This window comes from Phoca vitulina, unplaced genomic scaffold (genome assembly GCF_004348235.1).
Source record: "Phoca vitulina isolate PV1807 unplaced genomic scaffold, GSC_HSeal_1.0 scaffold23, whole genome shotgun sequence".
Lineage (NCBI taxonomy): Eukaryota > Metazoa > Chordata > Mammalia > Carnivora > Phocidae > Phoca > Phoca vitulina.
This window is the reverse complement of record NW_022589726.1, coordinates 16,653,019-16,678,439: the sequence shown is the minus strand read 5'-3', so window position 1 is coordinate 16,678,439 and position 25,421 is coordinate 16,653,019. Positions and strand designations below refer to the sequence as shown.

At 42.6% G+C, this 25,421-nt stretch overlaps 1 protein-coding gene across 2 annotated transcripts; it reads right to left on the bottom strand.

Annotated features, from left to right (window-relative positions):
* Positions 1 to 707: 707 nt before the first annotated feature.
* TESPA1 (thymocyte expressed, positive selection associated 1) lies at positions 708 to 25,397 on the bottom strand. 2 transcript variants are annotated; one of them, XM_032420855.1, is made up of 10 exons: positions 25,253 to 25,397; positions 23,423 to 23,697; positions 16,166 to 16,380; positions 15,160 to 15,202; positions 9,211 to 9,260; positions 8,578 to 8,631; positions 7,782 to 7,818; positions 7,416 to 7,514; positions 5,435 to 5,643; positions 708 to 3,781 (listed from the first exon to the last, which is right to left on the bottom strand). In XM_032420855.1, exons 3-10 carry the CDS (start codon positions 16,326 to 16,328, stop codon positions 2,814 to 2,816), a joined length of 1,623 nt encoding a protein of 540 aa, XP_032276746.1. In that variant the 5' UTR covers positions 16,329 to 16,380; positions 23,423 to 23,697; positions 25,253 to 25,397; the 3' UTR covers positions 708 to 2,813. The 2 variants fall into 2 exon arrangements, with proteins under 2 accessions (XP_032276746.1, XP_032276745.1); XM_032420854.1 differs by lacking the exon at positions 23,423 to 23,697.
* Between the last annotated feature and the right edge of the window lie 24 nt (positions 25,398 to 25,421).

The following is a 25,421-nucleotide window of genomic DNA, read 5'->3' as shown; positions in this document are numbered from 1 at the left end:
TTAGGTGGCTTCTTATGCAGCAATATGAAAGTTTTAAGAGAAGAAGAAACAATGATGCCCAAGTCCAAACCTTAGAGATTTGTATTTAAGTCTATTGATTGGAGTCCAGAAAAGAGCAATTCAAAAAAATCTTGTAGGATTGAGAATCACTGATCTAAATATTTTATGCCCATGATTACCTTTTCTAAAATCAGCAGCAGCTGCAGCAACATCCATTATTATTCTAATATGTTATATTACCTTCACACACTCCCTGTAAGGTGTTGAAACTCTACATCTCCTATTATGTAGGATAAAATTAAAGTCAAGTGAATTTTGCAAAATCACGGAATTAGTATAGTGTCGGTCATTTGACTCCATATCCTAAACTTTTCCCAAATATATATATATATATATTCAATATATTATATTGCTGCCTTCTGATATTTACCTCTTTTGTGAGTGACTACTGTATACATATAATTTATATCCCTGGAGATGAAAGTAATGAGCAAGAGAGAAAGAAGAGTGACTAGGGCCCTAAAATCACAGAGAATTAAAATTAAAAGAGCTAGAAGTGTAAAGATTTTGTGATGCTGGACAATTAACACTGCAAATTTAGAGTATTGACCCAAAATAACTATTGGGCCGGGAAGTGCAATAAACTTAAGACATTCAAAACAGAGGGAACTCTAAGCAAGACTCATTGACTTGATTCAAGAAGGATATCAATTTCTACTATCTTATAATATTTATTTATTTATTTATTTATTTATTTATTTATTTATTTATTCCTGATGCCATCTTCTCTGTGGTATTAGGGGATAGGTGGTAAAAACTATAGGAGCCTCATTTATACTTGGTTTAAATAACAGATCTTTAGCCAAAACATTCAAAGGTATAAGGGATACCTCTGATACAGTTAATGCTCAAAACTCATAGCGAAAGGAAAGACATTTTAGCTGCAGTAACCACCTATGTGAGTTCCCTTGTCAGAGAAGGAGAGCTATGGATGTCAGGTCCTCACTGCAGGAAGGAACTCAGAGCCTAAGGGAGCATGGCTGTGAGATACTTGGAGTCTTCCCCATGTGGTGATGTTGGCGGATTAGAATGTAGTTATGAGCAGGAGCCGGGATGAAGCTCTTTATGGTTGGTTCCCATCTGTTAAAACAACTATAGCAGTGCACTTCTCAAACTTCAACATGCAAACAAATCATCTTAGGATCTTGATAAAATTGTGATACCTTAAATCTGAGGTGGGGTCTGAGATTCCACATTCCTAACAAAATCCCAAGTGATGCTAATGCTGCTGGCCTGCAGACTACAGTTTGAATAGTAAGGTTATACATTTCTAGAACCCTAGAACAGTTCTCAGACGGTTGCCAGACCAGCAGCAGCATCACCTGGGAATTTGTTAGAAATGCAGCTTCTTGGGCCCTGCCCAGAGCTTCTCAATCAGAAACTCTGGGATTTGGGGCCCAGATATTTGTATTTTAGCAAGCCCTCCAGGTGAGGCTAAAGTCTGAGAACCACTGATCTAGAGAAGTATCTAACCAGCCATAATAGAATCATCTGAGGAGCTTAAAAACAACAACAAAAAATCAGGCACTGATTTCCATGCCCTATCAATGAAATCAGAATCACAGGATGTGGGACCCTTTGTTGTGGGTATTTAAAAAAAAATCTTCCTGGGTAATTATAACATGTAGCCAGGTTTGAGACTCACTGCCTGAGGGAGGGCAGGAGGGAGAGAGAAAGAAAGGAGAGAGAGACCCACTTACTTCTCCAGTCTTTGCCAGCAAAAGTCTGATACAGGTGGGCGTGTCTGGGACTGTTGGGCCAGCAGCTCTCCCTCCTCACTGTGGCTTTGCACCTGTAACCAAGATCCCAGCAGAACTCAGAGCCAGTGCATAGAGGTGTTGGATGGCAGGTAGCCGTAGGGGAAAGAGGCTGAGTGTACTTGAGAGACTCGGCTTCTTCTCTTGTGGCAGGAATGCAGTAGTGAGGAAGGCAGGAGTTGAGGTGCAGCTCTATGTCCAATGAGAGGTGACATATATGCGAACAATATTGCAAATCATCACAGGTTCCCTTGTGGCAAGGATCTGAGAGCTTTCCCAAGGGAGCTCAGCACTTGATGCTAGTATTGGTGCTAGTCCCAGGCAAGAGGAGTCTTGAGTTCTTGAGAGTGCACACGATGAAGAGTTGGTGGACCGACAGGACGTGTCCACCTGGATCCTGCACTACTCCTTCTAGAACATGCTCTGGTTACATAGGATACCCGAATATGCTGCTCAGATGCCCCCCCCAAGTCTGCTTCAGGGAATTGCACTGGTTTTGCCTGGTGTCTGTTGTCTTAAAGGGTCAACCTCTCTACTAGTGTATGCAGCCCCAGGCATGAGTGATGACCAGTAGATGGCTATTTTTGTGGGTAGAGGGTGTGTGGCTTTTGGATATGCAGGCTGGGTGCTCACACATCTATATGCAATGTCCCTAATGGTTTAGGACAGATCTGGGCATGGGAAGAGAAGGGGCTAGGCCAGAGCTGGGGAGTGGCTCTGCCTACACTGCCATGTTCTAGCACAGAAGTCCTAAGAATCTGAGAATATTAACTTTGAACCTGGACTTCCATGTCTTTATGGTTATATATTTATTAAGGTAGAAGAGAGCATATTTTATTTAATAGTGTTTAGCTTAGTGTGTAACCAACCTCTATTTGTACTCTGTTGCGGATTCCACAAATAATAGAGCGAGGTGTGCTCGATGAGGAACTTCAATGAAGATCAGATCAGATGAGGAATTAGAAAAGCTCTGAAAACCTGGATGATCTTAAGAAATCAAGCCCATTTATCTTTCTCCTTCTCTATTAACCTGTTCCCAAAGGTTTCTGAATGTAAATCAAGAATTGGTATATCTGGTGAGGACAGAGAGCCTGGATTCCCTTTTCCGAAAGGCAAGAATCCAGAACCTTTCTCTGCCAGCCTCTCTCTTGCCCCCAACCCTCTCACCTCCTCCAAGTCACAAGTGTCCTGCAGCTGCTGGGTTAGAGATTGGTGCAGTGCTGGTTGCTCTTGGCTCTGCTGGATGATGGACAGTTCCGATGACTTAACCGTCCTGCTCATGGGATTCCTCTGAAACAAGCTCTTTCTTGCTCTGCTCTTTCTTTTCCAGAAAGTCTCATCCTTGGCCAAATGGACTTCCTTATTGGTGGCTTGTAGACCCCACAGCTCTCTCTTTACCGGTGCAGGGTCTGTGCTCCACTGTAGATCTGCTCCGGGCAGAGAATGCCTGCAACAGGTTGCCTCTGGTTTAGGATCCAGAGTTTGTGATGGTGCTTGCATTGGGGACAACACCTGCTGTGTTTCCTCTTTGGGGTAAAGGGCACATGGACCAGAAGAAGTGGGCAGCATTGCATCCCTGATGAGGGGCACAGGATCTTCTTCTGAGCCTGGCCCAAATCCAGGGTCTTGCTGGAAGACCAGCTTCTCTCCTCTCACTCTGTCCATCACTTCCCACACCACTTGGTCCAAACTGTTCCTTTTGGGGATATTATGGGATGGTGACAGCCGATCTCGGGGGCTTGTATACAGGCACATCTTGGAGATGGCTTTCCGGAGGCGCTCTCTGGGTGAGTGAGGTTCAGGTTCTGGAGCCAGAATCCTGATGGATGGCACATCAGTTGGGTTGTAATTCCAGAACATGTGGGATGGTGTGAACTTTTGGACAGGTGTCTTAGACACATAGGAGTAGAGACAGAAGAAGGCATCAGCAGTGACCGCCAGTGTTTGCACCTGCTTAAACCTGCCTGGGCACAAGGGTTGAAGATGGTGAATCTGGGGCTCATCAGCAAATTATCTCTTGTAAGTCTTCCTTCAGTAGCCTTCCTAAGGCTCAAAATTCAGAAGGAAGATGCCATTTTCCCCACCAGTGTTTCTCCCATTTAGATTTCTCACACCCAGGATCCCCTTTCTTGACTTTCTTGACTTCTTGACTCCCATCCCGAATAGATATTTTCCTTCAGTCCAAAAATTAATTCTATATGGGATGAGAAACTTTTCTATATCTTGATTTTACATATCCTTTCTGCTGTCAGTATACTCTAAACAATGGCTTCGATTACTGTTTGCTTTAGATGACAAACATGACAGAAAAAAGGACAAAACCAACCTCATTTTCTTAGACAGTAACGAAACTTTAGGGTTCTAGAAGGGAGTATCAACAAATTGGAAAAATGGCAATTACTAGCCAATGGACTAGGGTACAGAAATTTTGATGTCATTTTTTTTTTTTTTTAAGTAAACTCTATGCCGAATGTGGGGCTCGCACTTACGACTTTATCATTCAATTAGACCTTGCTTCACAAAGTGTGGTCACTAGTCCAGAAGCATTGGCACTGCTTGGGAACTTGTTATAAATGTAGAATCTCAGACTGTATCTCAAAGCACTTTAACAATACCATTTGGTAATTCATATGGACATCCATGTTTGAAAAGCACTGTGATAAGCCATACATCTCTTAAACTGTAAGCTTCCAAAAGGCTTAAGAATCATGTTCCTCTTGTCTAGCCTGTTCTTCCAGAATTTAACACCTAGTTATGTTCATGGCACATAAAATAAAATCAATCAATTATACTCTAATTTTAGTGTGCATAAGAATCATCTAATGTTGTGAAAATATGCCAACTCAAAATCTTTGTTGCAACAGGTAGAGCTCAGGAGCGTGGTTTAACAAGCTTATCTTAAGTTGAATCTGATGCAAAGAATCTGAAATACAATCATATTGGGGGTGTAGAGAATATAATTTGAAACATATTCTAATGTATAGAATCAAATAGAGTCTTTTATGCCTCATCTAGCTAGAGAAATCCTCTCATATCTTTCCTTAGTATGAAATCAGGACAACTTAAATAATTGTTTCCCTGGATGTGATCTAAGGATTATACATAAGAATCCCGTGTGCTTGTTTAAAATAAATACTCCTGAGCCTTTCCCTCTATGGAAAAAAAACTTACGAATATGAATTTTTATAAAGTCCCTGGACAATTTAACATATCTAACTTTGAGAACTTTGAGAACATTGCCCTAAAAGGAAATGATTTTAATACAGTGGCTGTACAAAAACAAACAAAAATACAGTGGCTGTAAATGAGGAACATTCTACTGTTCCAACTGAGAAATAAAAACAGGGATAAAATTTAAAGACACTATTCTCATTTGATTCAGCTAAAGGAAAGAAGGCCTAAGAAAGCAATAATGAAATGAGGTCTCTTGATGACTATTTCTTTAAGAGGGAGAAGCATACATCAAAGTTCTCCATCTTCACTGAAAACAACATGCCAGGAAATAGACACAGGAGACAAAGGGTGGAGTGAAACTGACTGAGAGAAAGTAGGATCTGGAGCCACTGATCCCTGTTGTGAATGGCAGAGAAGTGGAGCAGATCCATGGGAACACTCACTGGCCAGCATGAGGCAAGGGTCCTCCATCTCTATCCTCTGCACCTGGGCCTTCAGGAAAAGCTGGAAATCGATGCCTTTGGCCTGAGACGGGGTGGTGAAAAATCGGGCAGGAATCCGCGAAGTGTCCTTGTGGTCCTCTTGGCCAAAGCCCAGACTGAAGAGGACATCCTCTGCATCTTCTTGCACCTTGTCCAGAATCTCAGAGATGCTGAAAAGAGGAAGTTTGGTAAATAGGGGCAACTTTGAGTTACAGGGTCATCCAGAGTATTTAAGAAACGTGTCAGGAGACTGAGCTATCTTTCCGATCATTTCTCTACCTTCCATTCTGACTTTGAGAAAAACTTTCACTTCTTTGAACCTACATTTTCTGTCTGAAACATGGGAATGACAATCCAGCCTTGGTTTAAAAAACTGAATTAGATTCTATCACAGTACTTTATATATTTTTTAAAGATTTTATTTATTTATTTGAGAGAGAGAGAGAGCAAGTGAGAGCACGAGTCGGGGGCAGAGGTAGAGGTAGAGGGAGAAGCAGACATCCTGCTGAGCAGGGAGTGGGACACAGGGCTTGATCCCAGGACCCCGGGATCATGACCTGAGCCAGAGGCAGACATTTAACTGACTGAGCCACCCAGGTACCCCTATCGCAGTACTTTAAACATCATAACATATGAATGAAAATTTGCTATGAGAGGGATTTGAAGAATCAAAAGCATTCTAGATTTAAAGAAATCTTGTGGTTATGTTATTAACCAGTCATTTCCCACCTGCACACACTACGGTTTGGCTGGCTTTTGCCAAGGGCTTTGCAGCTTGCTCCCCAGCTTCACCTCATGGTTGTGTGGGACTTCTAGGCAGAAAGTGTGTAAGAAACACAAAATTCTTTTTATTCTTACCCTGAGGGTAAAAATTAACCAGTGTAGGTATGTTCAAAACCTGATTTTGAAAGGTAGACCCCTTCGTAGCACTATTTTCAGGACAGAAGCCCTGCATTACAGATCAAGTTCTCTCTGTCTCTCTCTCGGTATGGTACTCACATGTATCTACATCCAAATCTGTGTACCACCAAGCTGGGTGACATGAGAGCTCAATAACTACCCATTCCACAGAAATAAGTCATGGGGATGAAAAGTGCAAGATAGGGGATATAGTCAGTACTACTGTAATAACATTGTATGTGACAGCTGGTGACTACCCTTATCATGGTGAACACAGCATAATGTATACAATTGTGGAATCACTATGTTGTGCACCTGAAATGAATACAACTTTGTATGTTAAGTGTATTTCAATAAAAACATGCAGATATCGAGTCTCATCTCCAGAGATTCTGACATAATTGAAGTGGGGTGTGGCCAGAGCTGTGGCTCAGTAAGGACAAATCACTACAGATAGTTAGTTACATGGCTAATAAATCCGAGGACTGGGTCTCAAATTCAAACTTTGACACCGAATTCCAAATACTTTCTATTATACCACATTAGTTTTCATCACTTTCCATCTTGTTTTAAAGTTATTTTCATGTGCCTTTTGTTCACCGTATTTGATTGTTGAGCTCCTGGGGGCAAGCACTTTGCTTCATCTTTTTCAATTCCACATAGTAATGCCTGGCCTGCATTAGGAGATATGATATTGCCCTAGTGAATTAATATTTTATTGTTTCATTCAATCAACCAATCAATACCTTCATTGATTGTTGATTGAGCACTTACTGTAAGTCCAGGGACTGTGATGATCCCCATGCTACACCTGCTGGGGTACAAGGTCACCTCTATCTTACAGAGCATCCAGCTCTGAGCAGTAGATTCCTCCACATCCCCCAGTGTTCTTGAAGCAAATATGGTCATACTTCTCAAGTATGTGAGTGTATAAAACCTTCAGTAAGATATCCCAGAAAAAAATGGACAATGGTTCTTGGTTCCATTCTCTTGGGCCTCTCCTCTTCCCCACCCTTACACCCCTGCCAAATCCAGTACCTACCTTGAGCTAGTCTTGTTGGTGCCACCAGTCATGCTGCTGGAAGCCAAGCTGCAGCCAAGATCGAGGAGCTGCCAGGGCCGGGATGGGTCTAGGAAACTCCTGCAGGGATCAGAGTTGATGTTACCCTAAGCTTGTAAGCAGTCTGCACCCTGGATCCAAGACATTCCACTGGGCATATTTACTCCCTGCTGGGTACCTTCTATTGTCTACTGGGAAAACTCAGTCTAGGGCCTCGTTCCTGGTTGGAAAATCTCACTCTCTCTTGTGACTCTTGAGCTCTTTATTTTTCATCTGTCTCTGATACCTACACCAGTTCAGTAGTTCCTGAAGAAGACATCATTCAGTCTGGGTGAACCTAACACTTACCTGGAGAAGACTTTGCCATTGGTGGCCAACAGTGTGGCTGGACAAGGAACAGAAAGGCAAAGAGAAAGTTAGAAGGGAAAATGAATCACCTAAGCTGCCTCTCTCAATGTAACACTTAGCCCCCTTCACTCCCCTCTGCCACTACTGCAGGCTAGCTGAACCCCATGAACTCTGTTCTTTGTGGGAGTATCTAAAGTTCATCAAACATAGACCGGGAAGGGGGGCAGATATGGCAGGGAGCAAGTGGTCCTGAGCCTCTGAACTTATACACCATGACTGGTGTTGAGGCAAGAGTTTCTCTGTCCCGAGGAAGAGAACATCATTCAGCCCTCTAGGCTAGTGTTCCTGCCCCACTGCTTGAGTCTCCACAGGACCCAGGAGACATTGTTAGGTTTCTATATCTCCATCCTTTATTCAAGCTCTTCTCTCCTTCAGTGTGGTCTCCTGCTTACACCCAGTGTTCAGGCTGCTTTGGGTTTCCTATACAGACAACAGTTTCAAAGATGTCTGGGCAACCAGTGTTATGGTGATTTTATGTGTTGTCTTTCCAGGGGACAAATGAGAGCCCTAATGATGGACTGGTTGATGTCATGTCAGGCTGGTGAGGGAGTATTTCTGGGCACACGAAGCTTTAAGAGCTTTACATTAGATCATAACGAGACTGCTCTTTCCCTACAGGTAAGACCTCAGGGAACGGGTTGCTTCTTTCTACAGTTTCCCCCTTTCATTCTACCCTTAATTTATCTCCTGTTTAGCCTCTTCCTTGATTCCAGTGTCAGAAGGCTGTGCCACTTACCCTCTGCTCCGAGGGTCAAGTCATCTTCAAAGCTGGTTCCACGGCTGAGGCACCCTGTCAAATAAAGCAAAGGTCACAGAGAATAGGCTTGTGCTCACACACACACACACACACACACACACACACACACGTATGAACATTTATAACCATGTAATCACGTCAGACATCACGTTTGCAGAACTTCCCCCAGCTCTACATGTACTACCTCGGAAATCACATTCATATTTTGATTTAGAAAGACATAAACAATCACTTGTAATTAACCTGTCCCCTATATCATATAGTCGTGGACACAATCCTCTGTCAGATAGTGAGCACATGGGGGTGTGTACTCACACACATCTTATAAAGCTCTTTTCCCATAGCAGTGGTTGTTAGCTGAGCAACCACTAACAGAAGATAGTCTTTAAGCGTTAGTCAGCCTGTCAGCTCTGAGCCAATGTTTACTCCATCTTTTGGATCTCCTGGACTGCCTTGTGATCACCAATAGGTGTTTTGCAGACAGTGAAAAGGCAGTCAACATTCTTAATGCCTGCATATGCACGTGCATGTACATATACACACACACACACACAGAGCCATGTTACTATCCAGGTAGAAGAACAACAGAAGAAAGAACAGAGCTGTACTCACCATTGTAGCTTGACTGTCCTGTTTCCTCAAAAAACCCTTCTTCAGAGTATCTGAGGACCAAAAATAATCTTACAGGTGGGAAACAATTATATTTTCCAAGGGGCTTTTTCCTCAGATGTGTCCCACAAGTTCACACAATTTTCCAATGAGATTCAGCAGTATTTAATCGCTTCTAGGTTGAAGCAAACTAAGAGTAGTTACTTGACAAGTTCACCAAAGTAGCCAGGGGAAGTGGGACTGGAGAGCACGGGATTTTGTGCTGCACCGTACCATGTTTTTTGTACATGTGTATGCACTGTAGAGTGGGCTGCCATTGTACTGACCACACTGTCCACAGTTGGCTTGGCGAGCAACAAGTCTACAGGTGCTTGGTAAAATTGGAAAGACAGAATATAGAAACAAAACCAGAGAAATACATTTATATAAGCAGGGGCTTGGGGCCATCACAGATACAAATACTGATATTTTTCAACTTTTAGGAGGTCAACTTAGCTTCCCACACCTTCTTCCTTTTCTCTGAGCAGGTTCTTGCTGATGATCATATCTCTCAAGAAGCAGCAGAAATGGCATCTTGGTTACAGATTGTAATTTTACATTTTAAGATAGGGTCTTATCAAACTTTTACCATCTCCACAAGAGGAATAGACCGAAATCAGCATACAGGGTGGCAAGAAACAACTCAGTTTTACAAACAAGGAAGAATTCTGTGTCTAAGAAGGTGAGTAAAGCAGTCTATGGAAAGTGGTGAACTGGAACCACAGCTCCTGGCTTGCATTCCTGCTTCCTGGCTGCTGTTCTGTTCTCAAATATTACCCAGGGGACTTGGATGCCTCGCTATGATCATTATCTAAGTCCGCTTCAAGGACTAATGTGTTATGGGTTTTATAGAATTCATTTTCCTGAAAGTTTTTAAAAGGGAAGTTGCACATGATGCTTTGAATGTAATCTCAGTATGTAATCACTCAATGAAATGTTTAATAATAGCAATGGGTTTACTAATTGAACATCTATAGATCAAGCTGTGTTTAAGTTTTACAGGATAAATCACTGCATGGGTAGACATCTTCTATTGATGCTTTCCTTTCAGTAGTGAAAAATCAACCATGTTTTCCAAAATCTGCATTTTTATCTCTTCGTGAAAAAAAAACTGTACATCAAGGTACATTATAAAACGTGAAACAATATCCAAGCTAACTAAGAATGGGTAACTCTAATAATATAACTAGAACTACAAATATGGCTGCTTTTCCTAACATAATTACATAAAAATGTATTTTAAGATAATATCACAAACATAAATGTTAGTCTCTAGACCATTATAAATATCAGTAGAAATTTATATTTACTGTTACTCCAAAAAAACCCACCATAACTTATATAGTCAACTATTAGAATACTGAGATTTACTCTTGTATTTAATACTTGGCTGCAGCTACACATTAATGCAAGGGCCAAAGCTGACTGTTATTGTAACTACAACTAAAACACACTAGTATTCCACGGTCTGCACTCAATGGAAATGCCTGTATTTGTTCACCAAGAGAAATAATATTCATAATAACCCAGAACTGGGAGACACCAAATCTCTGTTGTAAAGTGGATAAATTATATGATAAATAAACAATTTACTGCTTCACAACAATAAAAAAAAATGACTTGTCACTGCATGCAAAAACATGGACGAACATCACAAACATAATGCTGAGTAAAAGAAACAGACACAAAACACTACATATTGAAAGAGGTACTAACTTCCAGTTATAAAATACATAAGTCATGGGGATGAAAAGTACAGCATCGGTACTTTAGTCAATAATATTGTAAAAACTTGGTGTGGTAACAGATAGTGACTACACCCATCATGGTGAGCATTTCATAATGTATACAATTGTTGAATCACTATGTTGTACATCTGAAACTAATAAAATATTGTAGTCAAGTATACTTCAATAAAAAATTAAAATTAAAAAATACAACAGCACATATTGTATGATTCCATTTATAGCAAGTTTAAAAAGTACAAAATTTTTCTATGATGTTATAAGTCAGGTTATTGGTTACCCTTGGAAGCAGGGTAGTGAATGGAAGAAGACCTTCCAGAAGGAGACTTCTGGAATGCTGGTAATGTTCTGCTTCAAGTTTCATGGGCGTATGTATTCTCTTTGAGAAAATTCATGGGGCTTTGTTTATTTTTCAGTAAGTATTTTATTTTTCAGTATAACTTACATGGCTATTATTTTAACAGCTTTGTTGAGGTATAACATACAAAGAAGTGTACATATTGAATGTATACCATGTTAAGAGATTGGACATATGCAAACACCCATGATATCATTACCAGTTGAGGTAACAGACATATCTAACATCTCCCAGAATCTCCTTGCTTCCCTTTGACTTTTTTTTCTTGAGGTAAAAACATTTAACATGAGAGCTACCCTCAACAAATTTTGAAGTGCACAATACTGCACTGTTAACCACAGGTACCATGTTGTACAGATCTCTAGAACCGACTCACCCAGCATAGCTGAAACTCCTACCTGTTGAGTTGTACTACAGTTGCATTAAAAAGAAAAATGCTATTGATACATACGTTATACTTCAATAAAATTTACATTAAAAAAATACCACTGATAGGGGCACCTGGGTGATTCAGTCGGTTAAGCGTCTGACTCTTGATTTCGGCTCAGGGCATGCATGATCTAAGGGTTGTGAGATTGAGCCCCGCTTCCAGCTCTGTGCTCAGCGAGGGACTTGCTTGAGATTCTCCCTCTCCCTCAGCCCCTCCCCCCGCCCATGCTCTCCCTCTCTCTCAAATAAATAAATCTTTAAAAAAATTAAAAGAAAGCTTCCTTCTGAAATTAAAAAAAAAATACCTCTGATAAAATTTCTGGTTTGTCCAAACAAAACTCAGTACTATTCACTAGATACAAATTCTGTTGGGTGTTCTTCCTACATTTCTCTTCTCTAGTTGTGCCCTAGCAGGCAGATACGTATTCTCTGAGGACCAGCCCAGGATGAGCCTTGGGACAGTAGGCTGTGTGTGTGGAATCTACCACAGAAGTATGGACATGCGCCTGGATCTACTGATCGAACTGAAGTCGATTTAAAACTTCATAGCCATTGCCCAAGTCCCAGGCCTTTCATAGGTTATTGCTTAGGACATAAAATTGATGACTAGGGACTAGATCTATAGCTGCTCCTCCCTCTCTGTCTTCCACTGAAAGATCCCTTAGCGTCATTTCAAGTCTGAAATAGAAGAGCCAAGGTGCCCCTCCTCCTGTATACCCAATTCATAAACAAAAGTAGGAAGGAGGATCAGATTGTGAGAAGGATGTGACTATTTTTAGGTTCTTCCAGCAATTTCCATAGATTTTGCCTGCAGAGATTTAAGCTAAGGTCCACACAGAAGATTTTGAGGCTCCTAACCCTACCTCCAATGATTCACAAGCAACACATTCATGTCCTAGAACCTCCCCTGAGAGCCTTAAGAGGAAGAAGCACAAGGACAGGTAAAGATATACATGATCTTGACCTGCAGCAGAATGGTCCGCCACTAGATTCAATACACTGAGAGACACTGACTCTCAATCACCCAGGAAGTTGGTGGGCTTTCTTGGAGAGCTTGTCAGAAAACAAAACCGTCTTGCTACCAGAGGATGTCTGTTTGGCATTGGAAAGAAAATGCGAACTATACAGTCTTGAAGTAAAATTTGAAAAGTGCTTCCCAGGCACCTGTCAACAGAGTGGACGGATGTCCAGTGAACGTAGGTTCCTTGTTCATCTTCCTTCCTCTGTGGCCTTGACAGCCTAAGAACTGAACACTGTGTGACTCAGAATGGCATATCTGGAATGCCTTTCCCCCCTCTTCTTCATCATCTATTATCACAATCCAGTGTTCTCTCGCTACCATCAACCATCATCAGCCTTTAATTTTTCTAATTTTCCCATATAACTAAAAACTATTACATATATATTAGGGAGGATTAGAAAATAGAGAAAATGGGAACTATTTTATGAACCTAAATTCCCCCTGCAGAGACAAATGTGTGTTAAGAGACTTTCCTGTGCGCTTTTCAAAGTGTAAATATTAACATTTTTTCAACACATAGAAAGGGGAAGAAAATGTGACAGACACCCTTGCACTTGCCACCCTGTTTTCACACATGTAAATGTTTTGTCATGTTCATTTCTGATCTCTGTTAATAAAAATATAAATATAATATTAAAAATATAACTAAAGTTTCATTTTACTCCCATTCCTTCCTACTTTTTTCCTTCCCAGCGATAATCACTATCATAGAGTTGGTGTGTATCACTTCTGGACATACTTTTCTGAGAAACAACGAGATTTAGACAGATAGATCCTAAGTCTATAGGCAGAACTATTTTAAAGTAGCACAAAGCCTCTCCTTTATAAACCTCACTGCTCACGTTTTACTACAGGGCAGAGAACACTTGTGCATATGTTATCTCATTTAAATCTCACAAGAAACTTTGAAACATTATTATTCTAGTCTCCACCTTTTGGCGAGGAGTCTGAGATAGAAGGAGTTTTGGTTTTTTTCTGACAAGTGCTTACATGGATAGTTAGCACAAGGGTAGGCTCAACTCTTTGAGCCTTTTGACTCACCAGACCACTTTTTCAGCACAAGTTTTGGGTTTATCTCTGTGGAATATAGGTGGGGAAAGGTAATCTCTGGAGTTTACAATCTTATATTCCTGTGAATTTATTCTTTTCAGCTAGAATGTAGTATGTCTGAAGTCAAGGAGCATATTTTAAACTCCTTGGCCCCCTTCTAAGCCATTTAGACAATCAGACATCAGCAAATGTGCTGTCAACAATTAGTGATGTAAACTGACTCAAGAGTAGTTAATGACATAAAGACATTAACTGAGCTGACTGGTTCTCCCGTAGATACCAAGTGAGGCATTCCAAATCCTAGGACAGTTGTGACACACCAAAATGTGCAAACATTCCTATTACCACCATCCCTTCCCTTCCTGAACTTTGAGGACCCTTCACGGACTGTGAAGTCAATGAATTGTGAACCAGGTCAGGACAATAAGGACAGTATGTTTTGCAAACCCACAAAAACACAGAATAAATCCTTCCTGGCATTACCTTCTGGGGCAGAGTTGAAATAAACAGCCCTAGATCATTCAGTGCTATTTATTTCCTGCCAAATAAGCAAGGATGGCGTTAATGGATGAGTTCAGATTAAAGGCTATATAAAGTTTGGAACCTTCCTGGAGGGGAAAGAAGGAGCAGGCAGGAGTTATAAATTCTCAGAATTATCACACAAATGATCAGGTTTAAATAGGGCACAGAAGCTTTCCCTCTGTGTCTGGGTAGACTGAGCCTAAAACGGTACTGATGAGGTGTGGGGCCTCCTATTTTAGTGTTTCCGAGGAGGGAGATACTGCATTTTGCCTTCAAGTACCTGCTCCCGTTCTTCACTGCTTTGAATAACTGGGATAAACCTTTAGCCCATCATCCTGTGTTCTGTAGTAGAAATAAACACAGTGATGAATTCCTGTGATCATAAGAACAATGAGGTGTCTAACTCCTCTTTTGTTACACAGTGTAAGACTCCAGTCTGAAGGAGAAGCGAAAGAATAGGGATCTGCAACTCAGCCCAGACAGTCCCCAGAGCAGCGCATTTCCGTCATTCTGGGCTTTCGACCGCATCCAGACTGGATTTCCAGACCCCCACCCTAATTTCGTCTCAGCCCAGAGTAAACTTCATTTACAGCCCAGGCCCAGTTACAGGTAACACTCACCCCAAACCCTTATAATCTGCCCCCGCCACCCCCCACCATTTCAACCTCACTTCTAATTGTTAGGCCCAAATCAAACCCGTTTCCCTGTCTCTGAGTTCCCAAGAGTCAGTGCCCGCAAGCGTATCCACACATCTGCCACATTCATTGCCAGGGCCTTCCAGCACTTACCCGCAATCCTGCAGCCAGTCTTCAATCTTGTTGACTGGATTCCCTGGAAATGTCAGAGGTCAGAGCACCGTGAGAGCTGAAGGAGGTCAGACTTCCTCCCTGCAGCCCACCTCCTTCTGCAAGTGTATCCTTATGTGAGACACATCCTAAGACTTTCCTCCCCATAAAACTTTTCTTTAAGATAGGAGAGGAATACACCCATGTATAAAAATAGTGGCTGCTGCTTCCCTCTCTGCCTCCCGCCCCCTTCCTCCCAGAACCTGGAAAATGCCCAGGATCACAGGCCCACTGCTCCCTTCTCCCCAAGGTTTGGGAACAGGGGTGGATCTTTCTCCTTAAAATAAAATAAAAAATAAATAAAAAGAAAAAAAACAACAACAAAAAATCACAATCTTGGGTTCGTGCTTTTGTTTTTTGCCAGAGAAGCAAAGATGGGTTTATTTATATGAGGGTTTTTTTGTTTTTGCTTTGTTTATGTTTTTGTTTTCTTTAACTTTTAGGTTTGTAGTCTCATTCGAACCTCAAAGAAACTCTGAGAGGCATGGAGGAAAAGTACTACTATGACTTCAGGTACCACCACTTCCATTAGACAAATATGGGGTAAGTGACTTGCCAAAGGTCACACCACTTGCTAGCAGCAGAGTTGCAGCCAGAGTCCAGGTATCCAAACTGAGCATCACTTTGTTGCCTAAGCAAAATAAAAACACCCCAAAGCATTCAAGAGAACCCTGACCTCAGGCCCTTATAGACAGCTTCTTGGGATGATGCAAAAATGTGCTTTATTTTTCCTAATCTTATGCCTATCTCTCTCTCTCCCATAATTTATATTTTTTATTACTTTACTCTTCTTCCTTTAAATGCATTGAACCCATCAAAATGAGCCTCCCTGAAGGCCCAGCCTCAACAAGGGACCCGCTGCAGACACTCTGCAGACCTGTGGCTCCTGGTACCTTTCCCCCCGCACGAGGCCACGTGCAAGGCTGTCTGCTGTCTAACTGCCTCTTACCTTCCTGGAAAACATCATCCAGGCTGGCAGGCTCAGGATCTGAGACATCTTGCAGGGCAGCCGCGGCCTCCTCCTCCAGGACCTGGGTCTGCCAGTGGCGGCTCTGCCGGAGCCAGGCCCGCCGCTTCTCCCAGGATGTGGGGCTCAGCACAGAGCCCTCCATGGCCCCAGCTCAGACTTCAGGGTCTCCCGGCACAGGAATGCTGCTCTGAGGGCTGAAATACAGCGATAACTCCCCCATCCTCTGTTCAGAAACTACCCCAGGGCTGCCCCAACATCTTCCCAGCTCTGAATGAAGGAGCATGACCCCTCTGCCCATTCAGGAAGGGGGGGGGGAGTTGTCCAGCCCTTCCTCTGTCTCCCCCCACCCCTGAACCCCTTCCTCCCAATGCTCTGACATATACCAAGGCAAGTGTTTCAAATCAGCGAATCTTGGAACTTCAAACATCTTATGACTTAAGGGACATTGAGAAAGTTCTTCCTAACTTAAAGAATTGCTACCTCTCACAACGACTGGCATATTGCCTTAGAAAACAGCTTTCTTTAATCCTTAAGAATGTTGTCTTTCAGACTCTCCCACTATAATTAGAATATCTTTAAATCGGCAATTGATAAAATTCACTCTATTTGTTCTTCATAAAGATACATGAAGAATTCCCAGATCTCAAATTTTAGACAACTTCTCCAAGGTGCCACAGCCAGGATGTCACTCCAACTACTGTCATTCTGAGTCTGTTGTTTGTTTTGTTTTGTTTCCTGTTTTATATATCAGGGGTCCACGTAAGATTTCTCTTGGGAAAAAAAAAAAAATCCCATAATACAAACAACAGGGAGACGTTGCCTTACTCAATGAGCAGTCACGACCCTCAGGGTCATTCCTTTCTAATTTGTCAATGTGGGTTTCTCCATAGCTAGGAGTTAGCTCCTCAGTTCATTGATGCCATGTATATTTCATTTAACACTGTCTGCTCAACATCTCTGTGTTCTTCCAAAAGATACGTTCTGATGGCACTAGCCACTTATTCAAAGAGGAAGAAAGAGGGGAAGAATCTCTCAGTTGTCCGACTAGGACTTAAAAAGCCTTGAGGCCAATGCACATTCATTGGCTGATGCTCCATCCTCCTGCCTCTCCCTCACCTGCCACACTCAGCCTGCTACAGTGGACACGGAGGAGCCCGACCAGTGCTCTTCACTGGCTCATCCCTCTGCTCCCCGGAGCTGCCGTCAACAGCTCCATCCTCATAGCTGTGCTCTTAATTGTTGCAGTAAGGGAAAGCAAGAGGAAAAAAAATAAGAAGAGTGCCAGTTTCCAGAGACTTCTATTCTTTAAAGACTTCAACACAAAATCATTAGGGAGGCATGGAACCATGGAGGCCCTAAAATAGCTGTTTTTGAAAGGACCATCCTGAACCTAAAGCGCCTTCCTAGGGCAATAAAATTGTTTTGGATGCCTCTGCTTGCTAGAGACAAAACATATCCAGAGAAGAATGATACATCTAAATTCTTTCACTTCGGGTCCAGCCCACCGCCCAGTCTTCTCCAAGGAGAGAGGTTGTTAACCCTGAGCACCTGGCTCTTTGTCCACTGCCCGGGCCTTTTAAGGGCAATTAAATGAATAAATTCAGCTTGTGACACAGGGAAACCACAAAGGGGGGACGCAGAGAAAACTTGCCCTTCAGTCAGAGCTCTTGCGAGGTGATAAAAGAGGATGAAACTGCCACTAGAAAGAACTTAGGAAATCTAAAAAGCCTTGGTCAGGGTTTATTTACCTAATTCTACACCTTCGAAATATTGAGTAGGTTGGTGTCAGTTGGTCCAGAAAAGAAAATGTCAAAGGCTGACTTGCCTACTGTCTTTAATTCCCAGAGTAAATGGACCTCATCTAAATCATAAGAACTCTTCAGCTCACAAAGAAGGACTTTTTTGGTAACGAGGGGAATTTAAAAGGAAGGCAGGAGGGCAGGAAGAAAGGAGGGAAGGAAGAAGGGAAGGGGGAAGATGAAGGGGGGAATGAAGGAAGAAAGGAAGGAGGGCAGGAAGGAAAGAAAGAAAGAAAGGAGGAAAGACGGAAAGAAGGAAGATGTGACTCCTGCACTTTACTCTGCCACTTGCTAGTGGTATAACCTTGGAAAATTTGATCCCTTTCTCTGGTCTCAGTTTCTCAACTGGGACATTATGCCCTAAAATTTGATGCTTCTGGTATTTTAACTCCCGATGTGCCGTTTTATAGCTGAACCCCCATAATGCTTAGTGCAGTTCCAGAATCTCGCTAATTGAGATGGTAGATAGAGACCTCTACTTGGGTTTCGATATCCTCTGTGATACGAATCTATTCTACATTCGTCCTGCATCTTTGAAAATACGTTGCATGCATATAGGCTAATTTCCCCTTTGCCCCCTGAAAATGCTTATCTCCTTTTAAACCTTATGCTTTTCTCATGTTCTTTTCCCTCTCCATCTTCCTGTCCCTCGGCCTTTGACACACTGCATTTTTCAAAGCCCAGCTCTTAGCAAACCTTCTTCATGAAGTCAAAGAAAAGATGCAAGGCACATCTAAGCTAATCTCAAATGTGGCAGACTGGACGTGGGCCCAGGGAATTGAACAAGTTCATTTCCCCCTGATCTCTGCCACAGAGACCTGTTCATGGTGTTATATGGGAACAAGATGAGCACAGTGATATTATGAGGGAGGGAGGAATAGAACTGTCTGGTTAGAGATCGCAGGAGGAAGCTATGTTGCTGAGAGATAAGAAACTGGGTATTCTTTGTGGGAATCTGGAGGAAGTGGCAAATGATATCAGGCAAGCCCATCAGCGGTGACAGCTTTAAAAAGAATTGCAGGATGGGTACACGCAGGATGGGTGCATGCAGATGGCACCTTTGAAGGTCTTGGGGCTCCTTGTAATAGAGAGGGGGGCCCGGACATAGTTCCTTCAGATAAGTCATACAAACACGTAAACCTATATGTACAACAGAGTTGGGAGCAGCAAAAAGAGTAGTTACTAAGAATCAGAGTAGATGTGAGCGTTCTTTTTTTTTTTAAGATTTTTTAAAAAATTTATTTATTTGAGAGAGAGAGAGCACAAGAGGGGGAGTGTCACAGGGAAAAGCAGACTCCCTGCCAAGAAGGGAGCCCAATGCTGGGCTCGATCCCGGGACTCCGGATCATGACCCTGAGCTGAAGGCAAACGCCCAACCGACTGAGCCACCCAGGTGCCCCAGATGTGGGCATTCTTTTAACCTTTTGGTCCAATTCATTGACCTCTGGCAAGTCAGTTAGGTTTCCTCCTTGGGCAGCAGTTTCATCCTCTTGAAAATGAATTGGCAGGAGTCAATGTTGTACAAATTTGCCTTCAATACCAATGCATCTGAATTTATTCTAGTTGAGTTTGAAATATCTGTATGGGTAATACCTGGAAAAGAAAATGTTTTTGCATGGTTTTCCCCAGAAGCATTAGGAAATGGTCCCGTGGCCTCCGGTGTTACTTCCCATTTGGCAGAGTCCCTTCCACAGCGACACTGATTTATGAGGTGCCTGCACTTCCAACTTCCACGGACTCAGGAAAGTGGTGAGTCTTGAATGGGGGAGGCCCAGAAGGAGCCCAAAGGAGTGTGATTCTGTTAGGCATTGCTCACTGAGCTCCAGCACTGTTTGAACATTTCCGCTACTTTTCCTTTACTTTATGCAGTTTCATCCACCTCCCCCTCTATCCAGACAAATTCTGTCTACACTTTGAAGGCCTATCCAAGTCATCTCTTCTCTTCCCCACCTCTAACAACTAGCACATATACTCACACCACATGCGGCAAGAGGGAAGCTGTCACCCGTCTGGTCACCATGCCCCCTTCCTTGTAACCCCTCCCCTGAGCCCCATCTCAGGACCCAGCAGGGTACCTGCAGCAGGAGGGGCTCAGCAGATGTTGTACTTGCAGAGGAGCGAGAATCATGCCGGTGCTGAAAAATTATCCTCATTTAGCACATGTCATGGGACAGGGGCTCCCGACTCTCCACAGGGTCTCAAATCCTAATGTATATGTATTTTTATACCTTGTAGTGAAGAGAAAAGAGGCTTGGGGCATAGTCACGCTGATCTTTTGTTGATGAAACATAGGGGTCACACTGAATTTTATAAAGCTTAAACTATCAAATCCTTTAAATTAAAAAAATATTTTTTCAGAGTTTTCCGTTCGAAGTTTCCACTCCTTGGTCAGAAGTTCCTTCTGGAATCTGAGAACCATCTTTCGTGATGCTGGTTTATTGTATTTAATCTATTGTATTTGATATTATATTTAATCTAACTCCTGTGAGGAAGGAAGTCCTGGGCTGCTGGTATTTTTTCCTACTAACTGCCCACCCCCCAACCCAAAAAACTCCACACTGATTCTATTGCTATTTACCTGAATCACTCTTTAAAAGCCTTATTTTCCCTTCTGCTCTCATTTCCAGCCCTTCGTCCTTTCCTCTTTCCTACATATCTCTAGAGGTTCACTCCCTAAATATTTCTCTACAATCTGGCCAATGTTCTGGAATCTGACTACAACAAATAGAGCAGGAGGGAATTCTCTTTGTTTTGAGGATGTTATAGTTCAAAGCAGAAATTTCAGCTGACAGGATCGAAGTTAGACAAAAGAAGATTTAGGAGTTATGAGCTTGGAAAGGAGTATCTTCTAACACAAATCATCAGCAGAAGCAGCAAGTGTAGTAGCAGGAGGAAACCTTTATGGGTCTGTCGTTATTACTGCACTGAGTACACCATATACCTCCAGTCTGTGTTCTAAGGGATGTAGTCAGAGATTCCGCATATATTAACACTGGCCAGTCAAAGTGATAGGTGCTAAAACAACTGGGACGTACAGAGTACTGTATATTTATCCATAAAACCTTCCTGTAAACTATTTCACTTAATCCTGACAATCACCTTTGAGCTAACTATTGTTATGTGAAGCTCAGGGACATGTGTGACTTATCTAGGGTCATATAATTAGGATCTTATAATGTTGAGAATTAAACTCAGGTTGGTCTGACTCTAGTTGTATGGTCTTTCCATTAATTATAGAACAAGAAAATAGCCTAATATCTTCACCCAAGTATCAGTGGCACATATAATTTGGGATAAAAGAAAAGAGAAACTATTTCAGTAAATTCTCCATTTCACATGCTACATAAACTCTCCCCTTTATAGCCTCGTATGGAAGAGGCAGCATAAACCAAAATTAATTTACCCTTGGCTTTATGATAATCTTAGTGAAGGAAGGGTTGCTTTGTTTGGTTATTAGCATAGTTTTCCTTCCTAACTCCCAACTAGATTATGTGAAGCAATTTTGCCTTTGTCGGGCTCACAGAGCGGTTCAGCAGCAAGGGTCCAACTAGGTTCTAGTTGAGAGCAAAAAGTCTGCCTGGGATTCCACATTGCTTCCAGATTTTTGTGCCATTCAGAACATTTAAGGATGGCTATAGAGCAGCACAGACCAATCAGAGTTGACACCAGTCACAGCCCTGTAGCTGGGTCCTACAGGTATATGGCATTGAGTTTCTGGTGCCTGTCTGGGGAACCTTGTGGGAAGAGCTGGGATTGTCGGGTTGGTCATGGGCACTCAGTGAGCTGGGGGCAATTGATACTTATCATAAACTGGTATGGAAATATTTTAACAATCATTATGGGTCTACCAATTTGTACCTGCCAAATATCAGCTCTGCTTACAGGTGTCTCATGGGGATATTTTTAAGGGGTCCAGTAAGGAGGGCCAACTCTTGAGAAGGAAAACTGTAGGAAGAGCAAGGGCCTTGGGATCAGAGTTAGCCTTGTTTGGAATCACAGTTCTATCTACTTAATGCATATGTACCTTGGTAAAATCACCTTTCCCCTCTAAACCTAAGTTTCTTCATATGTAAAACAGGTAATAACACAACTTGTTGGGCTACTGGGGGCCAATATCAGATAATGGATATTAAGTCCCTGAAATATAAAGGAAGTGCTTAATAAATGATAGTAATTATTATTGTTAATTTTCCCTCAGTCTAAACCATTCACTAAAGTCAGAACACTTTCAGGAATAAGAAGGAAGAAGGAGTGAGCAGCAGGATACAGTAGTGGATGTAAAATCCAGATGCGGAAGGAGGGACGCTGCTGTTGAGCAGAGATAAAACATAAACTGCAAGTAGTTCCTTCCTTCTTACTTTATGCCAAGAGGGATCCGAGAGATCATCTAATCCTGGTCAGTCATTTTGAAAAAGAGAAAGGAGTGGGGGGTGGAAAGAAAGTGCAAAGAGAGAGAGGGGGAGAGGAAGAGAGAGGGGGAGGTTTATCTGAAATCACATAGACTATTAAGGTTGTAAATGGGACTGAAACTCACAAGATCTGAGCCCCAGGTCTATGCTTTTTCCTTTACATCACACTGCCTTCCTCATGCCACTCTGGTTTCCACTCTGGGCCTCCTCCCAGGAACACGTATCAGACAGACCTCTCTTCTCTTCTGTCTGTATTGTGCCTACACCCAAGCAGGGCATGTAAACTGGGACTGAGAGTGAAAACAAGCGTGGGAGGAGAGAAAAAGGAAACAGAGTTTCCATGATGGGGCCCATAAGACCTTCTGCATCTTATCCGCATTTACAGCCAAGATAGGCACGTATCACCGCCATTGCAAAGGGCTGTGGGAAATTCCAGGACAGCCATTTCTCTGTAGATAGGACAACCTCCACCTCAAGCCAGGTTGACTGCACCCTGTTCAGCACACACCCCCAACCTGTGATATGCTCTCACATTCCTTCACAGATAGGAAATACATTCCTAATTTCTAGTTCTCTTCTATATCACTGCAGTTGAGAAGACCTTCAGAACGAAAATTCCCCTGAGTATAGCATTTGAGCATTCTGAGCCTCCTATGGTCTAAAGCAGCAGGTCAATCTATTTCGGGGAAAAAGGGGGTGTTATTTGATAAATAATATGAAGAAAAATTCCAATGAATGAATGTAACTATTTTACCCTCCTCTCTTACCCTCTTTCTCCCATAAATAATTTCAGCTGAGTAAATACTGAAAGAAGACCATCTAAAACCTCTTTTGCTCTCCATCTTTTTCTTCTCTATGCCCACTTCCACAGTTGAATGAGTTTTATGGAAGACTCGTGAAGTTCCATGGGAAACATTAAAGTTATACATTTGGAAAAGGGTAATCCTGTGCTCTCAGTGTTGGGAGACACTAAATTTTTTCACCTGAATGGGCTACAAAGACAGCAGGATGAAGAAACATCCGTTTACCTGCCCTGGTTTGCAGATGGCTTGGTCTGGAGACAGGAGTAAGGGTGAGCGGATTTCTTAGTTCGGTGAATCCAAGTCTTCAATTCTTCAGTCCTGTTTGCATGGGAATGCAACTCTTTCCCTCAGGTGCTCATTTTAATTCTCCCCTCTTTTTCTTTCACAATGGTCTGCACCCTTTCTTATCAGAATCTGGGTTTAGGCCTTTCTGCATTGGGCTTGGGTGTGGGTAGGGTACAAAGTACCGTGGGTACTGGAATACCCACTCTGGTTTTGTCCTTTAGGTGGAAAGCAGAAGAGTTGCGAGTTATCAAGTGGCCGTAAGTGTCTGATCTTTTTCCCTTACTGGAGCCCAGGGTGGACCCATGAGTCATGATCTAAGTTGGGACCAAACTTCCTCTCCAAAACTCCATTAGAATACGAGTCATTCTCTATTAGAAACCCTGAACTAAAAATGAGTGTGTTGATTCCCAGGGCCACTATGTGATGCTTAATCCCAGGGCTCCATCCCCCTTTCAGGGACCAGGGGAAGTTATGAGAAACAGTATTAGTAGGGCTGTGAAGAGTTTCTAAACTCTCCGGGGTGCCCGTGAATAAGAACTCTTTTGTTAGATGTCCTTCAATCCCTCTTGTTATATCATCTGCTTGTTATCTCTGATAATATTCTAGTAGAGATAGATAATAAACCCGGCCTATACTCCTCCTAGTAATGCTTCCTGTTACAGGAGAATCACACCAGGTTTTTAGCTCCAATCACTCAAGCCTAACAACTGTTAATCTGCAGCTTGGACACACAAGCTGAAAGCCTCCAGTTTTCAACCTGATAACCTCAGCACCTGCCACATACTGTCTAAAAAGTCCCCTTGCCCAGACAGGCAGCCATTTGTGATAGAGTCACTAGTACTTATAAATCTTCATGATCTTATCAAACCATTTCTGGGGGGCTCTTTTATCTTGTTGCTGTTCTGTGTCAGCACCCGCCTCTTCTCCACCCACTGGAAAGCTCAGCAGCACAGCAGGGGCCTGGGAAAACCCCAGTGTGGAGGATCTTTCCACTCCTCTACCTTCCCCAAAAGTCGTGTAGGTGGTGATATGCTCGGCTCGGCTGCCACTAAGACAAGGGATGTTGGAGGGGCACAGACCCTCCCCCACCCGAGATGATGTAAGTCATTAAGTGGTCACCGTATCCCTATAGCCATCTCCGAGATGTACAGCCTGAGAAGCAATCCCCACAGGTGGTTATCCCTCTTGAGCCTTCCAGTTAAATTGGCCTGGCACTGTCCAATTGTGTGACTTCTTCCTCGTGTCTACTCCCAACACATCTTGCTGTAGCTTATCTCCTGGCCAGCTTTCTTCTGCAGCTTTGGAGCAGAGTAGTCACACCCACACAAAACAGCACTGATTTAGGCGAGGTGTTCCTACTAGTTCCCAGTTACGAGCACTAGAATGGGATCTGCCGTGAAGTGAGAAACTTCTCCTTGAGAACCTTTCAAAGTTACAGCACAAGGGAGCATAGCAAGACAGAGAGGAAGTTCCCACATGAAAAAGGTGAAACATTCCTAAATAGTAATTCACACCATCAAAAGAACCCATGTTTTGTGATCCTATATAGAGTACCTCTCCCATAACAGGAAGAAGGAAAAAAAAAAAAAGTAAAGGGTCCTTTTTGTTCTGAGAAGCACAGTCAGGGATTGAAGTCAGGGATGTGGGAGATTTTCTCCTGATTTTTCCCTTTTCTTGGCAACCTGATTTCTCTCCTGCCTGTTTTCTCCTGTCTCCCGGCACCATCCCAAATCAGTATAGTCTTAAAATTAAGGTGAAAATTATACTCACCTGTCCGCGCGTAGAGAGCAGAGTTTGAGGCATAGTGGTTAGCAAAGTGGGGCCAAGCCCTTCCCAGGTATGGGGATCTGAGTGAGGACAGTGACAAAGTATCATATTGTATGTTGTACCTTTCTCTCTGTCCTCATTAAACTGCTGTTGCCAGCTCAGAAAGGGGAAG

Excerpts from the sequence above, each read along its gene's own strand:
- TESPA1 (XM_032420855.1), bottom strand. The coding sequence starts at position 16,328 with ATGGAGGGCTCTGTGCTGAGCCCCACATCCTGGGAGAAGCGGCGGGCC. Across the intron at positions 9,261-15,159 it reads GACTGGCTGCAGGATTGCGG|ATACTCTGAAGAAGGGTTTT; the intron begins GTAAGTGCTGGA and ends TTTGGTCCTCAG. Across the intron at positions 7,819-8,577 it reads CTTGACCCTCGGAGCAGAGG|CCACACTGTTGGCCACCAAT; the intron begins GTAAGTGGCACA and ends TTCCTTGTCCAG.